This window comes from Callorhinchus milii, unplaced genomic scaffold (assembly GCF_018977255.1).
Source record: "Callorhinchus milii isolate IMCB2004 unplaced genomic scaffold, IMCB_Cmil_1.0 Scaffold2, whole genome shotgun sequence".
NCBI lineage: Eukaryota > Metazoa > Chordata > Chondrichthyes > Chimaeriformes > Callorhinchidae > Callorhinchus > Callorhinchus milii.
This window is the reverse complement of record NW_024704743.1, coordinates 5,257,609-5,281,345: the sequence shown is the minus strand read 5'-3', so window position 1 is coordinate 5,281,345 and position 23,737 is coordinate 5,257,609. Positions and strand designations below refer to the sequence as shown.

Here is a 23,737-nt window from a genome sequence, read left to right as displayed (position 1 = left end):
ACGAACTTGTTTGTGTGTAAGATTCAGGTTACCCCCAAACATACTCAGCTCTGAGCGTCAGCACCAAATCCAGTGCAGGATGCGATTCTACAGGGACATGGTCCCAGAATATAACTCAACACTAAATGTCTTGTCCCACAGCGGAAGCTCCAGCAGCACTTCACAAAGACAACGGAAATCTCTGAGAAGATTGGAAAGAGGTTTCCACGAGATAAGGGCTATCATGGCTTTCACTTTACAACTGATTGGGCTGTTGCTGTGGGACATTGGTGTGCGCAGATTGTCTGCCCGCGGGGAATAGCATCTCTCCCAGGTGCGAAGCGGGGCAGGGTTCTGGAGGGACATGTGAGGCTGGCAACTCCTGGCAACAGGTACATGGCAGCACAGAGCTGGATGTCAGATCCTGGGAATCGAAAAACCGACCCCAAACCCAGCCCAACGTGTAGCTTCATGGTTGACTGAGTTGTATTTGGCCCGGGGCGAGTTTCATGCTCATTTAGGTGTGTTGGCCCAGCTGACGGAGGGATGTCAGCGATTGGGAATGGAACAATTTCCCATTCCGGGCTTCCAGTGTCAGGAAAATCTCAGCTCAGCTACAGCAGGGTTTAAGAGACAGATAAGAACCCATCCAATGGGAGTGAATAGAAAGCGGTTCATGAGGACCTTTGTCTCAGATGCACAGATACTAAGTAAGAACTGAGGACTGCTGCGAGATCACATGGAGGGGATTTTAAAAAGTGAAAGTCAGAACGAATTACAAGCAAAGTTCTTCAAGAATCAATAGCAAAAAAAATTCAACAATATTAAACAGAAATGTGGAGTCTTGTAGCGCAGTGGTTTGCACACACGCAAGCAAGAGGGCCAGGGTTTGATTCCCGGGCTGGGCAAGTTTACTTACTCCACAATGTTTACCTATCAGTAAGTAGGAACCCGGTTGTTAATGGATTGGCGGATCGCTTTCCGGGGGTAGTAATCCCTCCAAAAAAAAGTTGTGGTCACTCAACCACGACTGTTTGTGGGACACTGCTGTGTGCAATTCGCTGCTGTGTTTTGCCCACAAAATATAATCAATTCACTTTACAGTATATTCTTTGAAGCATTTTGAGGCGGCTCAACAATGTGATAAGGCGATATATCAAATGCAAGGATTATTATATTATTAGGATTATTATTAAATGAGTTCCTTAGTGAACCCGTAAACAGCTTCAGAGCTGAGGAGATATGAGATTACAGATTGTGAAGGAAAATGGGCATCTTGTGTCTCTCAATCGCCTAACAAACACGGCACAGACTCTAGTAAATAACTTTTATTTGTAATTGAAACTCCACAAATAAATAAATTTCTATTTTAAAAGAAAATCTGCCAGTGTGAGCCCCTTCACTGTTCCCAGCCCGCAAATCCCGAAACACTGTGACTGGCTCGGGGGGGTCTGGCTCTTCAGTGAGACGCTGAGGTGTGAAGTGTGTTCAGCTCTGGTGGCAGATAATGTTCATCTGTTCACACTGCCCTCACCATACACCTTACGTTGCTCTCCCAGACTAACTAAACACCTTGGCCGATGCTGTGAGAGCTGAGCCCTGGCCGCCATGTGCAGAATCATGAGAATCAAGAGTACGAAGGACATTGATAGCCATGTTACACTGGAGCGGTTCAGAGGCCAGACTGATCAGACGTTTCTCTCGCTGCAGGTTAATGCTGCTCCCGGGGGGCACACAGCACGTGTTGAGGCCCCTGACTGGACAGGTTGCTGGTGTGGTCTGGACAGGTTTTGTGGCCCTGGTGAAACAATCACAGTCTGGGTTTGATCCGCATGGGCTTCCCTGGAAGAGAAGAACAAAGCTGTGAATTCTGAGCCGCTGCTCCTGTCCCTGTTCAGCTCCTCCTGAATTGGTCATGGTCTTCCACTGATTAACAGAGCCTACAACTCCTCCCGGAGACACACAGTGTCCCTCACTCGCATAGTGACCCTCACGCGCACCGTGACCCTCACGGGCACCGTGACCCTCACGGGCACCGTGACCCTCACGGGCACCGTGACCCTCACGGGCACCGTGACCCTCACGGCACCGTGACCCTCACGCGCACAGTGACCCTCACGCGCACAGTGACCCTCACGCGCACAGTGACCCTGTGTTACTCACACTGGGTTAGACATACACTGGGTTAGACACTAGTTTACAAACTGAAGTGATTTATCTTGCAGTCAGGATGCTGTACGGCACTAATACAATTTCTTAATGTGCAGAATACACAATCAATTATCCAGTTTTAATGGCCAATGTGTAAGAGCAGCATCGCTTTATCAGCCTGTTTGTGGCTGCAATGCTAATGAATTAAATTGAAGCTGTAATTAAAGCTGCTTAAAAAACTGCTGCTTCCGTACTTTCTGTTCTGCTTTGCTCTGCGCTGCAATGCTCTGCTCTGTGATGCGATTCTCTGATGCTCTGCGCTGTGATGCTCTGCGCTGTGATGCTCTGCGATGCTTTGCTCTGTTCTGCGCTGTGATGCTCTGCGCTGTGATGCTCTGCTCTGTGATGCTCTGTGCTCCTCTGCTCTGTGCTGCTCTGCTCTGTGCTGCTCTGCTGTGATTCTCTGCTCTGCTTGCCCTGTGTGACTCCTGGCCGCACTGGCACCCAGTGTCTCAGTGATTACAGCTCTACCATTGAAGCAGCACATCCCGTTCCCTCTGCACCTCTGAGCAGGGGAGGTACTGGAGGGAACAGGGGAGGTGAGGTGGTTACTGTCTGCCCACCTCACCCCCCCACCCACCCCCATTCCCCTGCTCAGTGCCCACCTCAGCGCTATGACACTCTGAGACCTGACTCTATGTGAAGGCGGGCTGTGAGTTGCTGGTAAATAAGAAGCCGTTCAGGCGAGATTGCTGTTGGTATTGCTGAGCTGGCTGATATCTGTGAGTGTCTCGGGACTGTCTCTCTCCTGGGCTGCCCGTTGGGAGGGAACGTGGTGTGTTATTGAGAAGGGAACCAGCTGTGGCAGTGATTCATAGTTTCTTAGCTAATTTATGTAAAAAAACAGTGGAGTCCATTTAACAGCTTTCTGCCCTTAATAAAACAACCAGACATCAGCCACGTGTATAGCAATCAGTGGTTTAGGATAATTGTCTGTATTTAACCCTCTCAGACTCCATGTCCTGGTCACAGCAGGCTGTCGGCTTCTAAACGTCTACACTGTGTGTTCTGTACACCAGTCTCTTGTTTACTGTAGAATCATAGAATATTACAGCACAGTAGGAGGCCATTCAGCCCATCAGGCTTGTGCCGGCTCTTTGGAAGAGCCACACAATCAGTCCCAATTCCCCACTCTCCTTGAAAAATTTTCCTTTTCAAGTACATATCCAATTCCCTTTTGAAAGTTCTTATTAAATCTGTTTCCACCAGCCTTTCAGGCAATGCATTCCAGGCCGTAACAACTCTCTGTAAGTAATATAATAGCTGAGTTTGCACAAAGCTCCAGTTCCTCAGCTCAAATCATCACCTTTCCTCTCTCCCCCCACATACAGCGCAGCCCTTCTTGATCACTTGTGCCCACAAAAAGGCTCTGCCATAGATAGAGGGAGAGGAGGAACAGAGTGATAAACTGATGGGTCAACAGAGAAAGAGAGAGTCAAACAAACAGACAGAAGCAAATACATTGAGGCACAGAGAGACAGAGGACAGCAGAGGTGGACAGCCAGGCACTGTCAGACAGGCAGGCAAACACAAACAGACACACATGGAGATGGATCGACAGAGACAGAAGGGAGATGGATCGACAGAGACAGAAGTGCAGGCAAACAGAGAGAGACTGACACAGATACACATAGGGATAGACAGAGGTGGAAGGCAGACAAACACAGACTTCCAATTCACCCACAAATCTGATATTGATGATAGTTTTCTTACACTGAGCCCCTTTTGAAACAATTAGTGTCACATTCCGCAGCCAGTAACAAACCAAGCTATCAGACTAACCCAGGGTCTCACTAAATATGAATCATTACTAAAGACCGGTTTGAGGTTTGTGGGCTGCGGCTGGGGCTCCCTCGCCCACCTCTGTCCCACAGAAACCTCAAATGAAAACATGTCTAAAGAGCCCAATCTGTTAATGTGAGGAGAAAACCAGTCATAAAAGGCATAAGGCAAAATACTGCGGATGCTGGAAATCATCTGAAATAAAAACAGAAGTTGCTGGGAACCCTCGAAAGATCATCGACCTGAAATGTTAACTCACTTTCCTCTCTCCATAGATGCTGCTTAACCAGCTGAGTATTCCTAGTTATAAAGGCAGCTTGTTTTGGGTGCATTTCAATTCAGGATCATAAAGCCAACAGCTAACTGTTCTCCTATCTGAGCTATTATCTGTCACAGACACAATGTGGCCACATCCAACAGCTATCAATTACCGGCAGCAATGTATTTTATGCTGTGCCACCTTATTACCTCTGCTCCAGCAATATGTCAAACCAATGCACTCAGCTGTGAAGTGTGCACCGTGATGATGTTAAGCAGATGTAGTGAACCTCTTGCATTGCGATTATGGCAATGAATTATGAGAGTAAAATGAGAGGGGCTGAGGGGGTCCCGATGCCTGTAGCTGCCGAGGTGAACTCTCGTAATAACCGCCTGAATGGGCACAGATCCGGCAAGTGTTTACAAAGGGTTTCAGTCAGAGCCACTGTGCTGCAGGCAGGACGAGGGCTGCCACTTACTGCTCGTATCTACTCGCCGCTTGACTCACACTCACTGATGCCTCTGTGCAGATGAAATAGCTGAACGTGGGGTAATTAAACTACCGCTCACACTAGCGGTAGGGGTGGGAGGAAAGCAGGGGTTGGGGGAGCAGGGGTGGGGGCAGAGCGGGGGTGGGGGCAGAGCGGGGGCGGGGGGAGAGGGGGCGGGGGAGAGCGGGGGCGGGGGGGAGAGCGGGGGCGGGGGGGAGAGCGGGGGCGGGGGGAGAGCGGGGGCGGGGGGCAGAGCGGGGGCGGGGGGCAGAGCGGGGGCGGGGGGCAGAGCGGGGGCGGGGGGCAGAGCGGGGGCGGGGGCAGAGCGGGGGGGGAGAGCGGGGGCGGGGGGAGAGCGGGGGCGGGGGAGAGCGGGGGCGGGGGGAGAGCGGGGCGGGGGGCAGAGCGGGGGCGGGGGGCAGAGCGGGGGCGGGGGGAGAGCGGGGGCGGGGGGAGAGCAGGGGACAAAAAACACCTTTGAGATGTGACAGGCCTGAAATTCATTATGTTCTTAGGCCTAAGACTTTCACCGTCAAATGTAAGATTTTGCTGACTTTTGAAACAGTGATAAATGTGGTGGCTTTGGGATCAGTAGTTTGTGTCAGTCGGGATTATAATATTTAATATGACTTGGGCAAAGTACGAGCTGCAGGCAAACTGTATCAATTGTCTAAAATCCAATTTAATCAATAATCTACACTGCGCTTGTGTAATTCACAGCAGCCGATAAGTGCGGGAGCAATGGAGGGTAGGGGGGTGATGTCACGAGTTAGTTGGTGATTAATATGAGCAGTGCAAAGAAACCTAAGTAGGTTTGATAGGAAACTGAATGAGACACGGGTGGATGTACGACTTAAGACGATTATACGATTTATAAAGATGAGACTTGTGTGAGTTTTACCGTATCAAATAAAGAACTGGGATCCCGATTGTAAAGCGAAGGCTGCTTTTCAAACCTTCCGCCAAACAACGGTCTCTGAGTTTGCAGACAATAGGTTTAAGTGTGAGGCACTGCAAGGCTTTGTACCCCTGGTGCGTGTGGCACGCAATCTCCCTGAGCTGCCAGCACACAGGGAGAGATGTTACTGTTTGTGTTTGTGGGCAGCTCATGGGACAATTGTATCGTCTGTTCTATTCCCTCGTGCGTGGGACACGATTCATTCACAACACATCACTTTGTGGCGTGTGTGCAGCAACTCGGGGAGCTCTCTACCCGGTGCGGTATAACAACAACAACAACAACAACAAAATTACATTTGTAAAGCGCCTTTCAGGTCGGGAGGATGACTGTAACTTAGTGGTTAGAGCACTCGCCCAGCAAGTGAGAGGACCTGAATTTGATTCCCAGGCCGGGTGAAACGTTAGGCAAGTCTTCTTACATGCCTCTGTTGACTCAGCAGTAAGTAGGAATTAGTAAGTAGGATTGTTAGTTGATTGGTGGACTGCTTTTCCAGGGAAATGAATTGCTTACTTTTTTTTAAATAAACGGGTCACTTAATCCACGACTGTTTGTGGGACGCTGCTGTGCGCAATTGGCTGCTGCGTTTCACCCACAAAATGTACAGTCAATTCACTTTACAGCATATGCTGTGAAGAACTTTGCCACATCTCGAAGACGTGATAAGGCGCTATATCAAATGCAAGGATTATTATTATTATCCCCCTTATTACGGAAGTCAACCGCTTTTCATTAACACAGTTTCACCACCTTTACTACAGAGCTCAAGAGTCACCTTTAATTGATGTGACAGAAGCACTTTTCCCACAATAGAACTAAAACAAATTTAAAAGAACAGGATTAAAATGCCTTTAAGTTGCTGACTATGTTGTATGCGTCTCCTCTTACACTATAATAATAATAATAATAATCCTTGCATTTGATATACCGCTTTTCACGTCGGGAGGACGTCCCAAAGCGCTTCTCAGAACACACTGTAAAGTGAATTGACTGTATATTTGTGGGCGAACGCGGCAGCCAATTGTGCACAGCAATGTCCCACAAACAGTCGTAGATTGAAAATGACCAATTTATTATTGTTTTTGGTTTTGGAGGGATTATTATTAGGCTCTGTGTGGAGTAAGGAAACTTGCCCAAGGTTTCGCCCTCTGCCTGGAATTGAACTCAGGTCTCTCACTTGCAAAGCGAGTGCTCTAACCACTGAGCTACAGGACTCCACTTTCTCTACCATTTATTTACTAATACCTCTAATGTCTATTGTAGCAGGGTCTTACAGTTGTAGGCTGTGAGCTCCCCCTCAGACAGTGCTGTAACCAGCTTCCGACGGAAGCCAACGGAACATGACTACAATGTAATCACTCTGCATGTGTAAATCTGAGCCCAGACTGGGCAGATCACACACACACACTGATCTACAACAACTTGCTTTTATATAGTACCCTTCACACTGGGTAGCGTCCCGGAGCGCTTAACAGTGGCGGAATCTGACCCTGAGCCAGGAGTAGAGGAAGGTGGGAGATGACCATAAACACGATCAAAAAGGAAGAGGCAGGATTTGAAAGTGGGGAGGGAGGGACAAGGTGGAGGGATTGAGGGAGAGATTTCCAGCTTCGGGGCGTAGTGACTGAAAGCACGGCCATCGATGGTAGAGTGGAGGGGAGGTGAAAGGCGCTCAATCTTCAGGGTTCTGTCCTTGAATGGTTCAGATCATACCTCTCACACGCCTTCACTTCATCTCCACAACAGGTTTCTCCTCTAGTCCCCGCATCATCTTGTGCGATGTTCCTTCGGGCTCTGTCCTTAGTCCTTTCCTCTTCAATATCTATATGCTCTCTATTGGTGACATCATCCACATGGGGTCAACTTCCACATGTATGCAGTTGACACCCAACGATACCTCTCTTCCTCCATCCTTGACTCCAGAACCACTGCTGTTTTGACAGAATGTCTGTCAGACATCAAGTCTTGGATGACAGCTAAATTTCTTCAGTTGACCGTCAACAAGACCGAGGCTCTCCTGATTGGCTCCCGTCAGTGCCTCCACACCTCAGGCGCTGACAGCATCACCATCCATGGTTGCACACTCCACCTTACTAAGCCAGTCCGGAATCTTGGCGTCTTCTTTGAGCCTCAACTGTCCTTTCTACCCCGCATCCATAACATGACCCGCTCTGCCTTCCCCCACCTCCGCAACATCGCCCGGCTCTGCCACTGTCTCACACCTCAGGCTGCCGAAACTCTCATACACGCATTCATAACATCCAAGCTTGACTATGCAAACTCCTTGCTTGTCAGTCTCCCCAGCTCCTTCCTCCATAGGTTGCAGATCAGCCAGAACTCTGCAGCCCGTGTCCTCTCCTGCACCCAGCTCCGTGACCCTATCAGCCCCATCCTCGCCCGACTCCACTGGCTTCCCATCACAGAGGATACAGTTCGAGATCCTAATCCTTCAAAAAGCCCTCCATGGCCTCGTTCTCTCCCTACCTCTGTGACCTCCTAACTCCCTACTATCCTGCTCACTCCCTCCGCTCGGGGGCTCCAGCCTGCTTTACGTTCCCCACCTTGCCTACCCCACCATTGGCGGGAGGGCCTTCTGCCTCCACCCTCTGGAACTCCATCCTGCAGTCCCTCCACCTCGCCCCCTTGTCTCCTTCAAGACCCATCTCAAGACCCTCCTCTTCGATCATGCTTTCAATCACCTTCCTTCCCCACGCCTGCCCTCCACCCTCCCCAATCCCAACCCGCAGCTCGTGTCCGAAACACTGACTGTCCAGCATCTTGGGAAGTCCTCCTAACATGAAAGGCGCTATACACATGTAATTTTGTTGTTGTGGTGGCAGGAGAAGAGGGTGGTAAGGAAGGCCTGGGGGCTGGTAGGCGACATGGGGTTGGGGGGGTGGGAGAAGGAGGAGGAGGCAGCCAGGCAGATGTTGTCGATTTGATGAGAAAAAAGTCCAGGACCTCTTTGCACTTGGCATCTGAGGTGAGGATCGGGATGTGGAGGAGGGAGTGGGTCACGCAGAAAAGGACTTTGGGGTTGTGTTTGGCCTCGAGGATGAGTTTAGAACAGAAAGCGGTTTTGGCGTGAGGGAGAGAGAGAGAGAGAGGTGGTTGGTGTGAAGTTGCTTGAGTCACAGTTGCCGGTGAACAGTGAGGCTGGTTTTGTGCCATCTGTGCTCGAGTGACCGGACTTGGGATTTGAAGGAGCGGAGGTGACTCTTGCACCAGGGGGAGAGGGTAGGCTTTGAGACGCACCTATGGTCTATGTGCTGCCTCTCATCACTGGCTCCTTTGTATTTTCTCAAAAAGAGAGCTGCAATGTTTTCATTCTTAACTTGTCACCGGTTTTAACTCAGAGCTTCAGAGCCTGTCAGTCCATCACGTCCCATCCCTGTCTATCTTGCCCACCCCTGTCTGCCCCACCCATCTGCTCTGACTCTGCCCATCACGTCTGCCCTGCTAAACCACTCAGACCCCATCCGCCTCATCTGACTTCCCCCCCACCGCCCCCACCCGGGACCTTGCTGCTGTCATCTCCTTGTCACAGTTCTTATTCTCCCTGGACAGCCCAGGTATAAGCCTCGTATCCCCAACGTGGATTTAGGAGAGAGACCAGCTTGCAGTTTGTACGATGGCTCCTCTCAAACTGCTGCTCTAGAGGCCTTGTTATGTAACGTGAGATGTTTCTCTATGCGAGAATACTGTCAAGCCTCCATGCCCTTCCCACAGCTTAAAAACTAATTGGTGACATTTGTGGATTCAGGAATCTTGCGGATGCTGGAGAATCAGAACCGTCACACTATTGTTTAAGAAGGGAGCGAGGGAAATCTCCAGCAGCTACAGTGTTTAACATCAGCCCCAGGAAACAGATTCCAATCCATTATCAGAGATAAAATCAGTGACTACTTGGTCATGAAGTGATGAGGCAGTCAGCATGCTCTGTGCTGACCGGTCTGAAATTTGTACTTTTTGTTTTATTCTCAAAATCTTTATTCAGTTTGTGGTTGACACACTGTGTGTCTGCGTGTGTGCTGTTCTCTGAGGTAATCACTAAAGTCCTAGCCGGGAGCAGTATTGCAAGTGATTCATATGGATTTTCCAAAGACATTTGTTAAACATCCACAGGAGATGATTGAAAATAATAAATAATAATTCTTGCATTTCATATAATCCTTGCATATCACATCTGCGAGACATCTCAAAGCGCTTCACAGAATATATTGTAAAGTGAATTGACTGTACATTTTATGGGCGAAACGTGGCAGCCAATTACACACAGTAGCGTCCCACAAACAGTCGTGGATTGAGTGACTAAATCACCATTTTTTTTGAGGGATTATTATCCTCAGAAAAGCGATCCACCAATTGACTAAAAACAGGGTTCCTACTCACTGCTAGGTAAACAGAGGCGTGTGGGAGGAAACTTGTCCAACGTTTCACCCTGCCCGGAATAGAACCCAGGTTTCTCGCTTGCGAGGCGAGAACTCTAACCACTGAGCTACAGGACTCCGCAATCATAGAATCATAGATTTCCACAAAGAAATCATAGAATATTACAGCACAGAAGGAGGGCATTCGGCCCATCGTGCCTGTGCTGGCTCTTTCGAAGAGCTACCCAATCAGCCTCACTCCCCCGCTCTTTCACCACATCAATGGTAGGTAATAAATACTCACCCAGGGCCTCCGCGGCACTTTGCCCCTCCAGTGGGCTGATCTCCTGCGAGGACACGGGCGAGTGCAGGGCGATGAACGCTGGCAGTCGCTGCTCTGTGCTGCTGGTGCCCAGCTCATTGGTGCTGGCAGAAGAGCCGGCTTCTATGCCCGAGGGCACTGCCTCGCCCTCCGCGAGTTCCCTGTCAAACAGTCAGAAGATTGGGCATGAGTCATGCAGCCCAGCAACCTGATCACAGAGGCCTCCCACACTGTTCACCACTGCTCACCACACTGCTCAATGATTGACATTGAGCACAGAGCAGAGCCTGGCTAGCGAAAGCTGACACTACACCACAATGGGGGAGCTGTTACCTACTGGCTATCAGAGTGGAGCAGGAAAGCCACTCAGACTGTGTGGAGCTGGGATATTACAACAAAAACAACAACTTGCATCTATACAGCGCCCTTCACATTTCGGAGCACTTAACAGTGCCAATGCTGAGCCAGAGGGAGGGGGAAGGTGACTGTAGGCCTTCTAGTGTGACCTGAAAATGGGGAGAGAAGGGGCAATGCGAAGGGACTGAGGGAGAGAGTTCCACAGCTTCAGGGCGTAGTGGCGGAAACATTGGTGGGGCGGAGGGTCCAAGGGGACAAGGAGGAGGCCGGAGCCAATCGAGCTAAGGCAGCAGGTAGTGATGAAGAGAGAGAGCAGGTTAGAGAGATAGGGGGATGCCAGGGGGTGAGGGGATTTAAATACAAGAGTGAGGATCTTGAAATCGATGCTCTGTGACAGGGAGCCAGTGGTCTTTGACAAGGACTGGGGTATTGGAGTTGCGGAGTTTAGTGCGGGTGAGAATGCAGGCAGTGGAGTTTTGAATTGGTTGAATTTTGTGAAGAGTGGAGCAGGGGACACCGGTGAGGAGGGTGTTACCTGTGGGTTTGGCCTGTAAGCCGGAGCTGGTTGGTACTGGCGCTGGTGCTCTCCCTCTCACTGTGTCTGTGCCGCCCGGCTGTGCGATGTCGGTGCTGGAGTTTACAAGTGGAGCCCTGAGCACAGCGGCCTGTCCTCGAGAACTCAGGGCACAGCAGTGTGTGCTTCTTCTTACACTGAGGGGCAAACAGACAAGTCAGACAGCAATACACACAGAAAGCAACTCACACATACGGCAACACACACACATGGCAACACACACAGAGCAACAACTGTGCACAAGTGTTTCAATTTATACAACTATAATTGTATTATTAGATAACAACTCATATATAACTGTGCATGACCATACCGACTCCAAGCCCCGAGCAAACAGTGTCCAGTGTGGCAAGCGGGTATTGAGCTGTCGCTGCGTGCGTCGCGTGCGCGTGTGTTTGGGGGGGTGGGGGGGTGCTGTGTGTTGTGTTTGTATGTGTGTGGGGGACTGTGTGTGTGTCTGTATGTGTGTGGGGGGCTGTGAGTGTGTGTGTAGGGGGGTGAATGTGTGTGTGGGGAGGGCTGTGTATGTATGGAGGCTGTGTGTGTGCGGGGAGGGCGAAAGGCTATGCGTGTGGGGGCTGTGTGTGTGGGGGGGTTTGTGTTTGTGTGTGTATATAAATAAATACGGGGGGTAAACTTTAAGCCTTCACAATACAACTGAACACTAATAACATCCAAACATTCAGAGCAACTCCGTCAAGAGTCAGAGCCAAACCAGAACCAATCAGTCTGACAGGCAGCTGCACCACAACAATCCATCACCGCACAGCAACTTCTTTGGAGGGGAGGCTGTTTTACTGGAGGCACAAATCCCCTCACTGCGCTCACAGGGTTAAACGTCCTTCCCTGTGGGTTGTTTGGTAGAATGAGAAAGGTGATGTCCCACGATGCTGGCAGATGAAGGAGAGAATCCCAGCTACTCCGGGTCCAGGAATCGCTCTCGTCAACGGCTTAAGCTGTCAGACTCTAGCCACTGCCTCACTCCACACCTCCCCCACGTACACTCAACTCCAGCACTCACTGTGGTAGGTGAAGTGCAGTCGAACCAAAATGTAATAAGCCTAGGATCCCATATGCTTTTTAACAGCTTTATTAAAAAGTCCTGCCACCTTCAAAGATTTGTGTGCGTGAGCCCTCAGGTCTCTCTGTTCCTGCACCTCCTTTAAAATTGAATAATTTAACTTATATTGCCTCTCCTCAATTCACCTCCAAAAATGCATCACTTCACACTTCTCTGCATTAAATTCCATCTGCCATGTGTATGTCCATTTCACCAGCCTGTCTATGTCCTCATGCCGTCTGCTACTATCTTCCTCACAGTTTTGTGTCATTTGCAATCTTTGCAATTTTGCTCTCTAGTCAAGCTCAGGCCTGACAGATGGCTGGCAGATGCCATCCTTTCATTCAGACATTAACGTGAGGTCCACTTCAGCCTGTGGTCAGGTTGGCACCGAGGGCAGTCACTCCTGGGTGCGATTGGAAAAGAGAAGGGAGTTCCTCTCTCTCTCCCCCGCTGTACCAGCTGACAATCGCCCACATCAGATTCCTACTCACTTCACAGCTGTTCGTGAGAAATTGCTGTGTAAAAAAAATAACAGCCAGGTTTGCCAGCAATAACATTCACCACCACCTGACAGCGATTCTGTCAGACTTGGAGACATTTGAAGTGATAAAGTCCTTCCTTTCACAGTGTGTGAGTGCTGGTGCATGGGGGAACTCTGAATTCGGAGCTTTCAGAGCTGTTCTTCGTTATATCAGCAGAAGATTACACAAGAACCAAAGGGAGTTTATCCAGTCTCCTCCCAGACATCAAGTCCTGGATGAAAGACAGCAGATAGAAAGAGGCTTGAGCCCGGCTGGAGTGGGAGACGTCAATCCAGCTAAGCTCAGTGCTTGACACAGGAGTTTAGTCTGCACAGAGCTACTAGATTGTTGGTAATGCATGTACAAATCTGGAAACATAACAGAGCCCTTAAAGAATGTATTACCATCCCAAACATTTAGTGGCTTCAAAAGAGGAATGTCACAGCACAGTCCAGCACCAGGTTAGATATTCTGCGGCTCATATCAAATTTCTCCCAGATCACTTCAACCCATAAAAAGTGATGGACACCTTCAGTAACTATAAATCTTTAGAGCAGTTGGATAGCCAGGGTTAAGCTTTAACATATCCACAGCACAGAACCAATTGCCAGTTACATTTCAAGTTAAAGGAAAATCATTCTGTGCTTCCATGCTTTGGGCATTGATAAAACACTGACTATTTATAGTGGCTCAGTGAAGGTTAGAGAGCAGACATTTCCACTCTTAAACAACCAAACTGCAACATGGAGAGAGGACCATATGTCAACAGCCAACATTGCCAGGCAATCTCACAGCCAGGCAATCCCACAGCCAGACATTCCCACAGCCAGACATCCTCCCGACATGAAAGGCGCTGTACCAAATGCAAGGATTATTATAACTCAGCTGCCAATCTAAGATGACACTCCAGTGCAGGGCTGGGGGGAGCAATGCCCTGCTTTGTCAGAGATGCTGCCCTTTGGCTCCAGCGCTTTGGGACATCCTCCCGACGTGAAAGGTACTGATATAAATGTGATTTTGTTGCTGTTAGTTGTTGTTGTTGAAAGTGTAAGGGGGCTGATAAGCAGGTCACAGCTTCAGGGCTGGGAAGACAATTTCAGGAAATGTTTCTTTACATCGAGGCTAATTAGCTGGTACAGCGTTAGCAGGAAACAGAGTTGAAGTCATTGAGGAAACAGCTGGCTGCTGCAATGGGAAACGAGCAGGACTGGGATTCTGCAAAGGGAAGGTCAACAGGCTGAACGGCCTTCTTCATCCGAATGCTGCTCCCGATTGCCACCCTTACAGTCAAGGCAGGGAAGAATAAACAGTTGCAGAAAGCGGGGTCTTCTGCCCTGTGGCACTGCGAGGTATCATAATAATACTAACCTTTGCATGTAATACATGTAATACAGTACCTTTCACACGGGGAGGGCAGCACAAAGCGCTTCATAGGATTTACTATAGTGACTGTTATGTAGGCGAATGCGGCAGACTATTTGCGCACAGCGAAGTCGTACAAAGAGCGACAAATTGAACGATCAATTTTATTTTGGGGATTGTTGGCCAGGCTACCGGGAGAGTGAAATTCCCTTCTCCTCCAATAGTGCCGCGGGATCTTTAATGTCCACCTGAACAGGCACAGACCCTGGTGGGGGTGGGGTCACTCCCCTGGGGTGATGAGGGAGGGGGGCTACGAGTTGCCTGGGATCAGCAGCCTCGGCCTCACTGACCTCAGTCTCATTCCAATACGGTTAACCCAATGCGGCACTCTGTGTTCGAGGAAGGCATGTCCACCCGCAGCACTTATTCTGTGTGTATTTGTAACCTGTTGTGCCCCCCGGGGCTGTGTGTTTCTTTTCCTCTTGTTTTTCTGTGTGACGGTGCAAATGGCAGATCAGCACTTGGACATGTACAGCTCAAGGGGTGGCAGTGTGGCAGAGCTGCAGATAATGGCTTATACCCAGAGGACCACCGTGACACACAAGTGTCCGCTTCCAACTCGAGAGCAACTCGAGTGCACTGAGTGCCCACAGGCAGCATCTGCAGTGAAGCGCTGAAGAGAAAGGTAACTGGTAGCCAGACATGTGGCTTAGAGGGCAGAGGCCTGGAGACTGGGTGGAGTGGCTGATGTCAGCAGTCGGACAGACTCCTGAATGGTGCTTTTTATTTGTGGAAGTGGTCAGCCGGGTGTCTGTCACATGCGGAAACTCATCACCATGCTTAAGAGTATCCAAACCCAAGCTGAGATTTCCGTGCATCCCACCTACACATGGAAATTACAGAGAGAGATTGCTGGAATGGAATGCGCACTCTCTCCCTGGAGAGACACATCCTGTTTACCTAATTCCAAAAAGTGTTAGGCGCAGGTTGGCAAGAGCCAAGGCTTGGGGACCCCAAAAGCATAGCTTGCCATTGATAGTGCTGTCTGGCAAGCTTTCCCGCTGCTTGTCCAGCTAGGACCACCCTACACGTTAGGGCTTTGGCTTGCAGGGTTAACAGGAGCTGAGTGGGATGACTCCCTGCTCCCGTTGACTGGTCTGCCCTTCCAGGTCCTGCTGATGAGCCAGGACTTGTGCTGTTATCAGCAATGCCCTGGAATACTGTGGACCCGCCTGGCTCAGGAATCGGACTAGAGACCGTCACAGAGGGCCGGCTCGATTCCGATATTGCCAGGCATCTTTGAACTTTGAGCCAGTTCAGCTGCAAGGAGACCCCAGTGTAACAATAGTCAAACAAACCAGAGGTGCACTACCCCCCAAGTCACTCAGGTCACATTACCCCCTCCCCCACACACCGGGGCAGAGGGTATACTCGCAACATTGGAATCATGGAACAAGAAGAGGCCATTCAGCCAATCAAGCCTGTTCCACAAGTTTATCAGATCTGGTCACATATTTTAATCCCAATGCCCTGCTCTTCCTCCATATCTTCGCCTTAATTCCTCCACTACCCAACCACGTGTCTCTCTCTCTCTTACACCCTATTGATTCCTGGGACCTCTGGAGAGTTGCGCATCTTCATGACCCTCAACATGAAGAAATGCTTCCTGACCTCAGCTCTCACCTGAGTCTGAGTTTAGGGTTCTCCCCACATGTATTGCACCTATTTACCAGAGAAGAGTCATCTATTTTCTAACCTGTTGATTCTTTTCATTACAGTATTTTAATACCTCAGTTGAATCATCACTTAATCTCCTTTATTCTAAGTAATATAACCCCAGTCTATACTGATTCTCATCACAGGTAAACCTATTCAACCAGGTACTTATCTAGGCAGCCACATGAATACATAGCTGCTACCTGAGCTAGTGTCAGCCTGACTCAGTAGGTGTCCCTCTCGCCTCTTGAGTCACAAGATGGCGCGTTCAAGTCACACGTCAGGAACTGGAACTGACAGTCCAGGCTGCAACTCCAATACAGTGCTGGTTTGTGGGGGAGAAGAGAGTAGGGGGGTGCACTGTTGAAGGTGCCGTCATTTGGATGAGATGTTTAAATGAAGGCTCTGTCTGTTCCTGTTCAAGATGACATTAAAGATCCTGTGGCACTACTAAAATAGACAAGGGAGTTACTCTCTCCTGATGTCCTGGCCAAAAATCCAGCAGATAAAATTGATCATGTACTTCATGCTGTTTATGGGACGCTGCTTTACACGAGCTGGCTGCTGAATTCGCCTACAAAATACAGTCAACACACATCACAGTATCATCTTGTGAAGTACTTTGAGACAACCTGTTAAGTCGCTTATCAAATGCAAGGATTAATAATAATAATCCTTGCATTGGATATAGCGCTTTTGATGTCTTCTAGAATCTTAAAGCGCTTCACAGAATATGCTGTAAAGTGAATTGACTGTATATTTGTGTGCGAAACGCGGCAGCCAATTGCACGCAGGAGAGTCCCACAAACAGTCGTGGATTGAAAATGACCAATTTATTATTGTTTTGTTTTGGAGGGATTATTATTAGGTGTGTGGAATAAGGAAACTTGCCCACCGTTTCGCCCTGCCTAGAATTGAACCCAGGTGCCTCGCTTGCAAGGCGAGTGCTCTAACCACTGAGCTACAGGATTATTATAGCCCAGTTATTAGTCTGGTGAACCATGACTGTATATCCTTCCTAAGAATGAGTGTCTAAACCTGAACCACAGCGAAGTGCGAGAAGACCGTGTCTAACCGCAGAAGGAGCTTGTACTTTAGATTCCTTGTGATGAAGGCCAACAACCCATTAGCCCATTTGACTCCGTTCTTCACCTGAGAAGATTTTAATGATCGATGGATGTGAATACCTAGATCTCTCATCTCCCCTCCTCATGTTTCCCAATCCACAACCATAGCCAATCTCTCCTTAACTATAGCCACAGCCAATCCCGCCATAATCCAGGAAGATTGTTTCTCATCTTTGTTTTTTAAAAAAAATTAAAAAGGAGGGAAATTGAGTTTAGGATTGGTCTGGTTTTGGTGGGCATTTAACTGTGGAGACAGATTTTACACAGATGCGACATTGACAATGACACTGAGAGATGACCCAGTTGACAGTGTGGTCGCGGCAGCATGACACTCCTTCCTCGGTCTACGTTTCTGTTCCTCCTCAGCAATCCTAGCTGGGTCACAATGGTTATAGTTGCTGTTTTGGGAGTCTGGAGTCATCTGTTCGGCACAATGATCAGTCCAGCCAACCGGTTAATAACCAGAGCTTTAGTACTTCTGCACCCCGATTGTGAGAGAACAAATGCATTGGTTTTACCATCATCCCAGTGAATCTGATGGATTTTGCATAAGGAACATTGATAGAAATGCTCAAGAGACTCAAGACGCCTTCTGTAAGGAACCTAGAGCCATAGAGCAATGAACTAGACTTGTAAACCACGATCTTCATCGACGCATCCAGTCCTTTTTCATTGAAGACACGGCTCTCAAGACAGCCAAAAGATCCTATTAATGTGACGATGAATCTCCACATGGCTGTTCCTATTCTTTGATAGACAACTACCAAGGTTTACGAAGTGGACGATATTCACCACTGATGGAGAAGCTGCAGTGCCAGGTGCATGTTGGTAAAGGCTTTAGTTTTGGAAACATTAATAGAGTCCGTAAGGACTGCTTACTGGAGATCGATCATGATGAGGAATTTGGTCTTTGCCTGTACGTGCCTTAGGTTGAGAAGTTTTCCATTTAGTCAGTACTTGATTTCCACGCCACCGGAGATTGGATAGTAGCTCGGAATAGAAAAACTGCAAGGAAAATAGCAAAAAGGCTCGTTGTAATGAGCCATTCTTGTTTTACTTCAGTTTCAGTAGGGAAGGGTTCAGACTGAGACTCACTGTACATTAACCTTCCTTTCATGCTGTCGTGAAAGCGCTGAGAGGGGCTCTGAGAGGGGCTCTGAGAGGGGAGCTATCTAAATACATGTTGTTGTGAAGTTGTCTGACAACTGAGGTAAATTTTGGGGGGCAATCAAACTGGCAGAGAGTTTTCCGCAGAGCCTTCTGTTCACTGAATCATTTGTCTCCCTCCGTAAAGTGGCTAAACGCCATAGATAGATCATGGTGCTGCTCATGACATTTTCCTGTTGCTGGCGTGCTGCAAATATCAGGTCACTGGTCTGCACCCAGTCTGGGCTCTGGGATTCCTAATCTAGAACACATTCCCAACCACTATTCTTCCAGGCCAGGCACTATGTCACAGTTTGCAATGTTAAACTTCATCTGTAAAACTCCACCTTAAACAAAAGGCAAAATACTGCAGATGCTGGAAATCTGAAATAAAAACAGAAGTGGCTGGGAACACTCCAGCCGGGACTTTAACGGTCTACCCATCTGCACACTGACGTTACCTGGTATCACTGTGGTAATAAAACGACGGATTATTGAAACGCACCTTTTCTCCTAATGGGCAGTAGCCCTTGAGGAAGTCGGGACAGACCGCAGCTTTCCTGGACACGTACACGTGACTGTAGGGGCAGTTACTGTTGCTGCAGATCCCTCGCAGGAAGTAGGAACAGACCGGCATCTGCAGAGATCAGTGGGAACAAAGGAACTTTCAGCTAATTCCACGCAGAACAACAAATTACATTTCTATAGTGCATTTCATGACAGGAAGACATCCCAAGGATGAGCAGTCATGGATTTGGATCCATTGAGGTAGAGGGCAGGGACGGTGGGGATAGGAGAGTGACCGTAGCGCAGTCGAAGAGGTTCTCAATACGTGTCTTGAAGGAGGCAAGGGAAGGAGAGCAAGGCGAAGGGATTGTGTGATGGAGTTCCAAAGAGTGGGGTCAGAGAGGCTGAAGCTGCAACCACCGATGGTGGGGTGGATAGGCTGGGCGACATGGAGCAGGTCAGAGCCTTCTGAGCAGAGAGGTTGATATGGGGTCAACGGGTCACAGAGGTAGGAAGGAGCAAGGACGTGGAGGGCTTTGAAGGCTTTGAAGCAGCCCACACTCGCCCCACTGACCATTATTTATGTGGGAACCTTTCACAGCAAGAACCCATGAGAGGGGATCAGTGTGGGTCTGAGCCTGTCTGCACCCGATGCCCAGCAGCAATGTGATTCCCCTCTCGAGCTGCTGCCCCTGGCTTAGTACACAGAGGTTCACCATTAACTTTGTGCCACCGATGATTTTAATGCAACTTCATATCCGCTCATCCTACTGAACGCATTATCAGGTGCCAATGCCTGAGAGTACCCTGAAAGCCATTGCCGGCATCTCAATCACACAGACTCCCTCCCAAATACAATGAAAGGTTATATTAAAAAGAAACAGTGCTGCTTTCACAGCCTTTTTATATTAAAAATAAATGAAGATTCAAAGCACATCAGAGGCAGAATGGGTGACCTGCATTCAGTTATTCGCTTAATTTTCTATTCCTGTTTCACAACAGCTTTCACTGTAGAAGATAGAAAAGGAAAGAAGGGGGAAAGGAGTGACTTGTAGTTATTTCCAACAGGATCCCTTAATAAGCTGCCCAAACAGGGACTCCTATCAGGAACCAGAAATCTGTCATAGCAACTCCACCAACTCACAGCAACTCCACTCTGACACCCAGAGCAATGTGCCAGGGCAGGCATTCACTCCCGGATCACAGCCTGACTACTGGTTGGTGATCACACACAGCCTGACGCCTTTTTGTGAAACAAACAACCCAGAGTGACGGAACAATCCCGCTAGCTGACGTCTAAATCGGGTTTTAATAAATAATAATGGTAATTGCATATGATATAGAGCTTATGACCTTGTTGAGGTGTCTCAAAGCACTTCACAGAATATATTGTAAAATGGAGTGACTGTGTATTTCTTGGGCAAAACGCGGTAGCCAACTGTGCACAGCAGTGTCCCACAAACAGTCGTGGATTGAGTGAACAATTTTTTTGAGGGATTATTACCCCCGGAACGCAACCCACCAATCGACTACTTACTGCGAGGTAAACATAGTAGTGTGTGTGTGGAGTAAGGAAACTTGCCTAAGGTTTCACCCCATCCGGGAATCAAACCGGGCCCTCTCACTTGTGAGGCGAGCGCGCTAACCACTACACTACAGAACTCCATCGGTCTTAGATCCTGAGATTTCTGAGCTGGTTCCTTGGGGGTGGTTGTGGAGTAAATGGCCAATAAGTAACAGGAGAATTTAAAGGTGTGCAAGGAGCCTGATCACAGTAAAGCAATGACTGGGGAATGCAGTGGCAGGTGCTTTGTGGCACCAGAGGACTGAATGTTAGTAAATGGGATTCCAATCTCAAAGGTTGATCAGAGAATGAGCTTGGCAATTACAGGCCGTTTCCCCTGATATTTGTAATGGAAAAATAGCCGAGTCTATTATAAAGGAAGAACTCTAGACCATTCAGTGAGGAAAGGCAATAAATCCAAGCTAGTCGACATCTGAGAAAGACAGGTCGTGTCCAACTAACTGAGTGCAATTCTTTGGGGATATAATGAAGTCGGTGAAGGAGGGCAGGTCGGTGGATATTGCACTTGACCTTCAGAAAGCAGCTGGTGAGGACCCTGCTTGGAGACTCGCTGACATTGTGTAACACTCTCTCCTCTGTGTCACAGGCTGTGGCTTCAAGTCTCACCTCAGAACCTGAGCTCCCAAGCTGGGCTGACACAACAACGCAGCGCTGTCTCAAGCCCTCCATGGCCTTGCTCCTTTCTACCTCTGTGACCTACTAACCCTATATCAATCTGTCCGCTTCTCCGCTCAGTGGGCTCTGGCCTGCACCACGTCCCGTAGTTGAGGGGGGGTTAGTTGAAGGGGGGTTTGTATAGCGCCTTTCATGGGTTAGTCCCTCGTCCCCTCCGCTGCACCATTGGCAACCGTGCTTCCAGCCACTACGCCCCAAAACTCTGGAACTCTCTCCCTCAATCCTGCCTAAAGACCTTCCTATTTGATCGTGCTTACGGTCACATTCCCCCCTCCCTCTGCCCCGGCTCAATGTCAGACTCTGTTACTGTCAAGCGCTCCAAGACGCTACCCCGTGTGAAGGGCGCTATATAAACGCAAGTTGTTGTTGTTGATTGCAGGTTCTGGCATGGCTCAGTTGGCAGCACTCTGAGGCAGGAGGTTATGGGTTCAGGCCCCATGTGAGAAATTTTGATCTCTTGAGAGGCTGATACTCCAGTGCAATGCTGGGGGAGTGCTGGAGGTGCTGCCCTTTCGATGACATGTTAAACTGTTCAAGTGGACATTACAACTTGTTGCTCACTACCTTTTTCCCCCGACCATCGGTGCCCCCAGCTCTATGGCATTCTTCCTCAAAATCTCTTTGTTTTCTCTCCTCTATCAAATACTGGTACAAACTGTTGTCTTTTGACTGTTCATTTGATCGACACCCTTTAAATTCTCCTTTCTCTCCTCCCTGCTAGCTACCCCCATCAGCTCTGTGAAGTGCTCGGAGACATACATCCTATGTGAAAGGTGCTAAATAAATGCATCTTTTTGATTAGCAAAAGTAGACAAGAAAGCACCTCCTCTTATAGATAACAGCTTGAAGCCTGTACGGAATTTCCTAGAATTAAGATGCAACCTAACTGTTATTTCAATTAACCTGCGTTACACCCCAGTGCACCTCCATACCAAATGTGAGGAAACTGCCTGCACGTACAATGAGCACTGAGGCATCCCTCCCCATTATATAGCGTTTATACAAGGGAATCCGATGTGAAGACTAATGAAGCTGAACACAACACAAGGTCCTAAACTGCACACAACTGAATTTTCAAGCTCTATTACAGGGGAAAGTGCTGATTCTTCACAACCAAGGATACACAGCGTAGCAGCGGTGGACCATGGCTCTGCCTGCATTAACCTGCAAAGCAAGCACACCCAGCCACATTTGCAGCTCCTCAACTCACTGTCTGAATCTCTGAATTCTGTACACAGCTGGAGACTAGGCTTGTCTATGTACCTAGCTGCCATTTAGAATTATCAGTCTTTACACGGATCATTGAACGATCATCGCAAAAGGAATTAAAAGGGAGGTTTCCCCCACAAAATACACAGTCAATTCACTTTATGGTACTGTGTATTCTGTGAAGCGCTTTGGAACATCTCAAAGAAGTGATACGGTACTATGTAATAATAATAATCCTTGCATTTGATATATATATACTGCGAGGTAAACAGAGGTGTGTGAAGTAAGGAAACTTGCGTAACGCTTCTTCCTGCCTGGAAATCGAACCCATGTCCTCTCGCTTGAGAGGCGAGTGCTCTAACTACTGAGCTACAGGACACCCCAACTCATTCCGGGGCATGTGGAGTAACTGTCTTTTTGGAGGCAAATGCAGCAGTCACTTTATACACAAGCTGCACATACAGCGGTGAGGTAAATGCCCCGTGGATCGGGATTGTCGCTGACCAGGATTCTAGGTGTTATATGGTTACATGATCTTGTTAACACGTGGCCACAACCTGAGCCCAAAGCTCCTCATGTCCTTTGAAGCAGTTCATTGGCCACAATTCTGTCTCCTGGTAAATGAGTTAAAAGTCAAGTGAGAAACAAGATCCTCATGGAATCTTCACTCCAGGGGTTCGAGTACAATCTGTCTATTCCCTTACTACCCCCGTTACACTCTGTCCCTCCCTCCCTCTCCTTCCTGTTAGAGATCCGCCAATCAACTAACAACCGTGTTCCTACTTACTGCTAGATAAACAGAGGCGTGTGGAGTAAGGAAACTTGCCTAACATTTCGCCTTGCCGGGAATCAAACCCGGGTCCTCTTGCTTGCGAGTGCTCTAACCACTAAACCACAGGACTCCACGTGAGACAGTGAGACTGAAGAAATCACAAAAGCAAAGCATCACCATTCTATCCTGTTAGGTCAATAGGGGACAGTGATAGAGCTAAATCACACACTATAGGAACGGTGATAGAGGATCACTACAGGAGAGAACATCATTTAAAAAAATAAAATAATGCAGCATGGTCTATAATAATAATAATTCTTGCATTTGATATCCTCGTGGATTGGTTGACCAAATTATTTTTACGGGAGGTGGGGGAGCCCAATCTCAGCAAAGTAAGGATTCAGCCCCGTCGAAAGGAACATCCTCTCACAAAGAGAAACAGCTCACCTTGTCTTTCGAGACTTTGTGGGAGAAGGGGCAGGTTCCGTCTGTCTGCTTACACGTGCCCCGCAGGAACCTGGCGGAGAGAAGCCAAAGTGTTAGTCATGGGCTGCGTGAGGAGGAGACACTGAGACACTGTTATATAATAATACATACATTTGAAATCAGGCCTGATCACATCTTCAAAGCATCTCAAAGAACTTCACAAGATCTCAAGTCCCTTTACAGGAAGCTTTATTGGCTCTTAAAAAGGAACGTGCATTTTTATTTTTATAGCTGCTTATGTCAAATATCTCAAAGCACTTTATCAT

The 23,737-nt window shown here is 48.5% G+C and overlaps 1 protein-coding gene across 1 annotated transcript in view; it reads right to left on the bottom strand.

Annotated features, from left to right (window-relative positions):
• Positions 1-1,299: 1,299 nt before the first annotated feature.
• The window catches only part of zc3h3 (zinc finger CCCH-type containing 3), a 70,382-nt gene continuing 47,944 nt past the window's right edge, over positions 1,300-23,737 (bottom strand). Inside the window, exons 8-12 of the mRNA XM_007901182.2 lie at positions 23,433-23,502; positions 18,743-18,874; positions 11,264-11,439; positions 10,354-10,532; positions 1,300-1,821 (exon numbers count right to left, since the gene is read on the bottom strand). Of these exons, the coding sequence (XP_007899373.1) occupies positions 1,790-1,821; positions 10,354-10,532; positions 11,264-11,439; positions 18,743-18,874; positions 23,433-23,502 (589 nt within the window). The 3' untranslated portion in view covers positions 1,300-1,789. The remainder of the gene's footprint in view (positions 1,822-10,353; positions 10,533-11,263; positions 11,440-18,742; positions 18,875-23,432; positions 23,503-23,737) is intronic.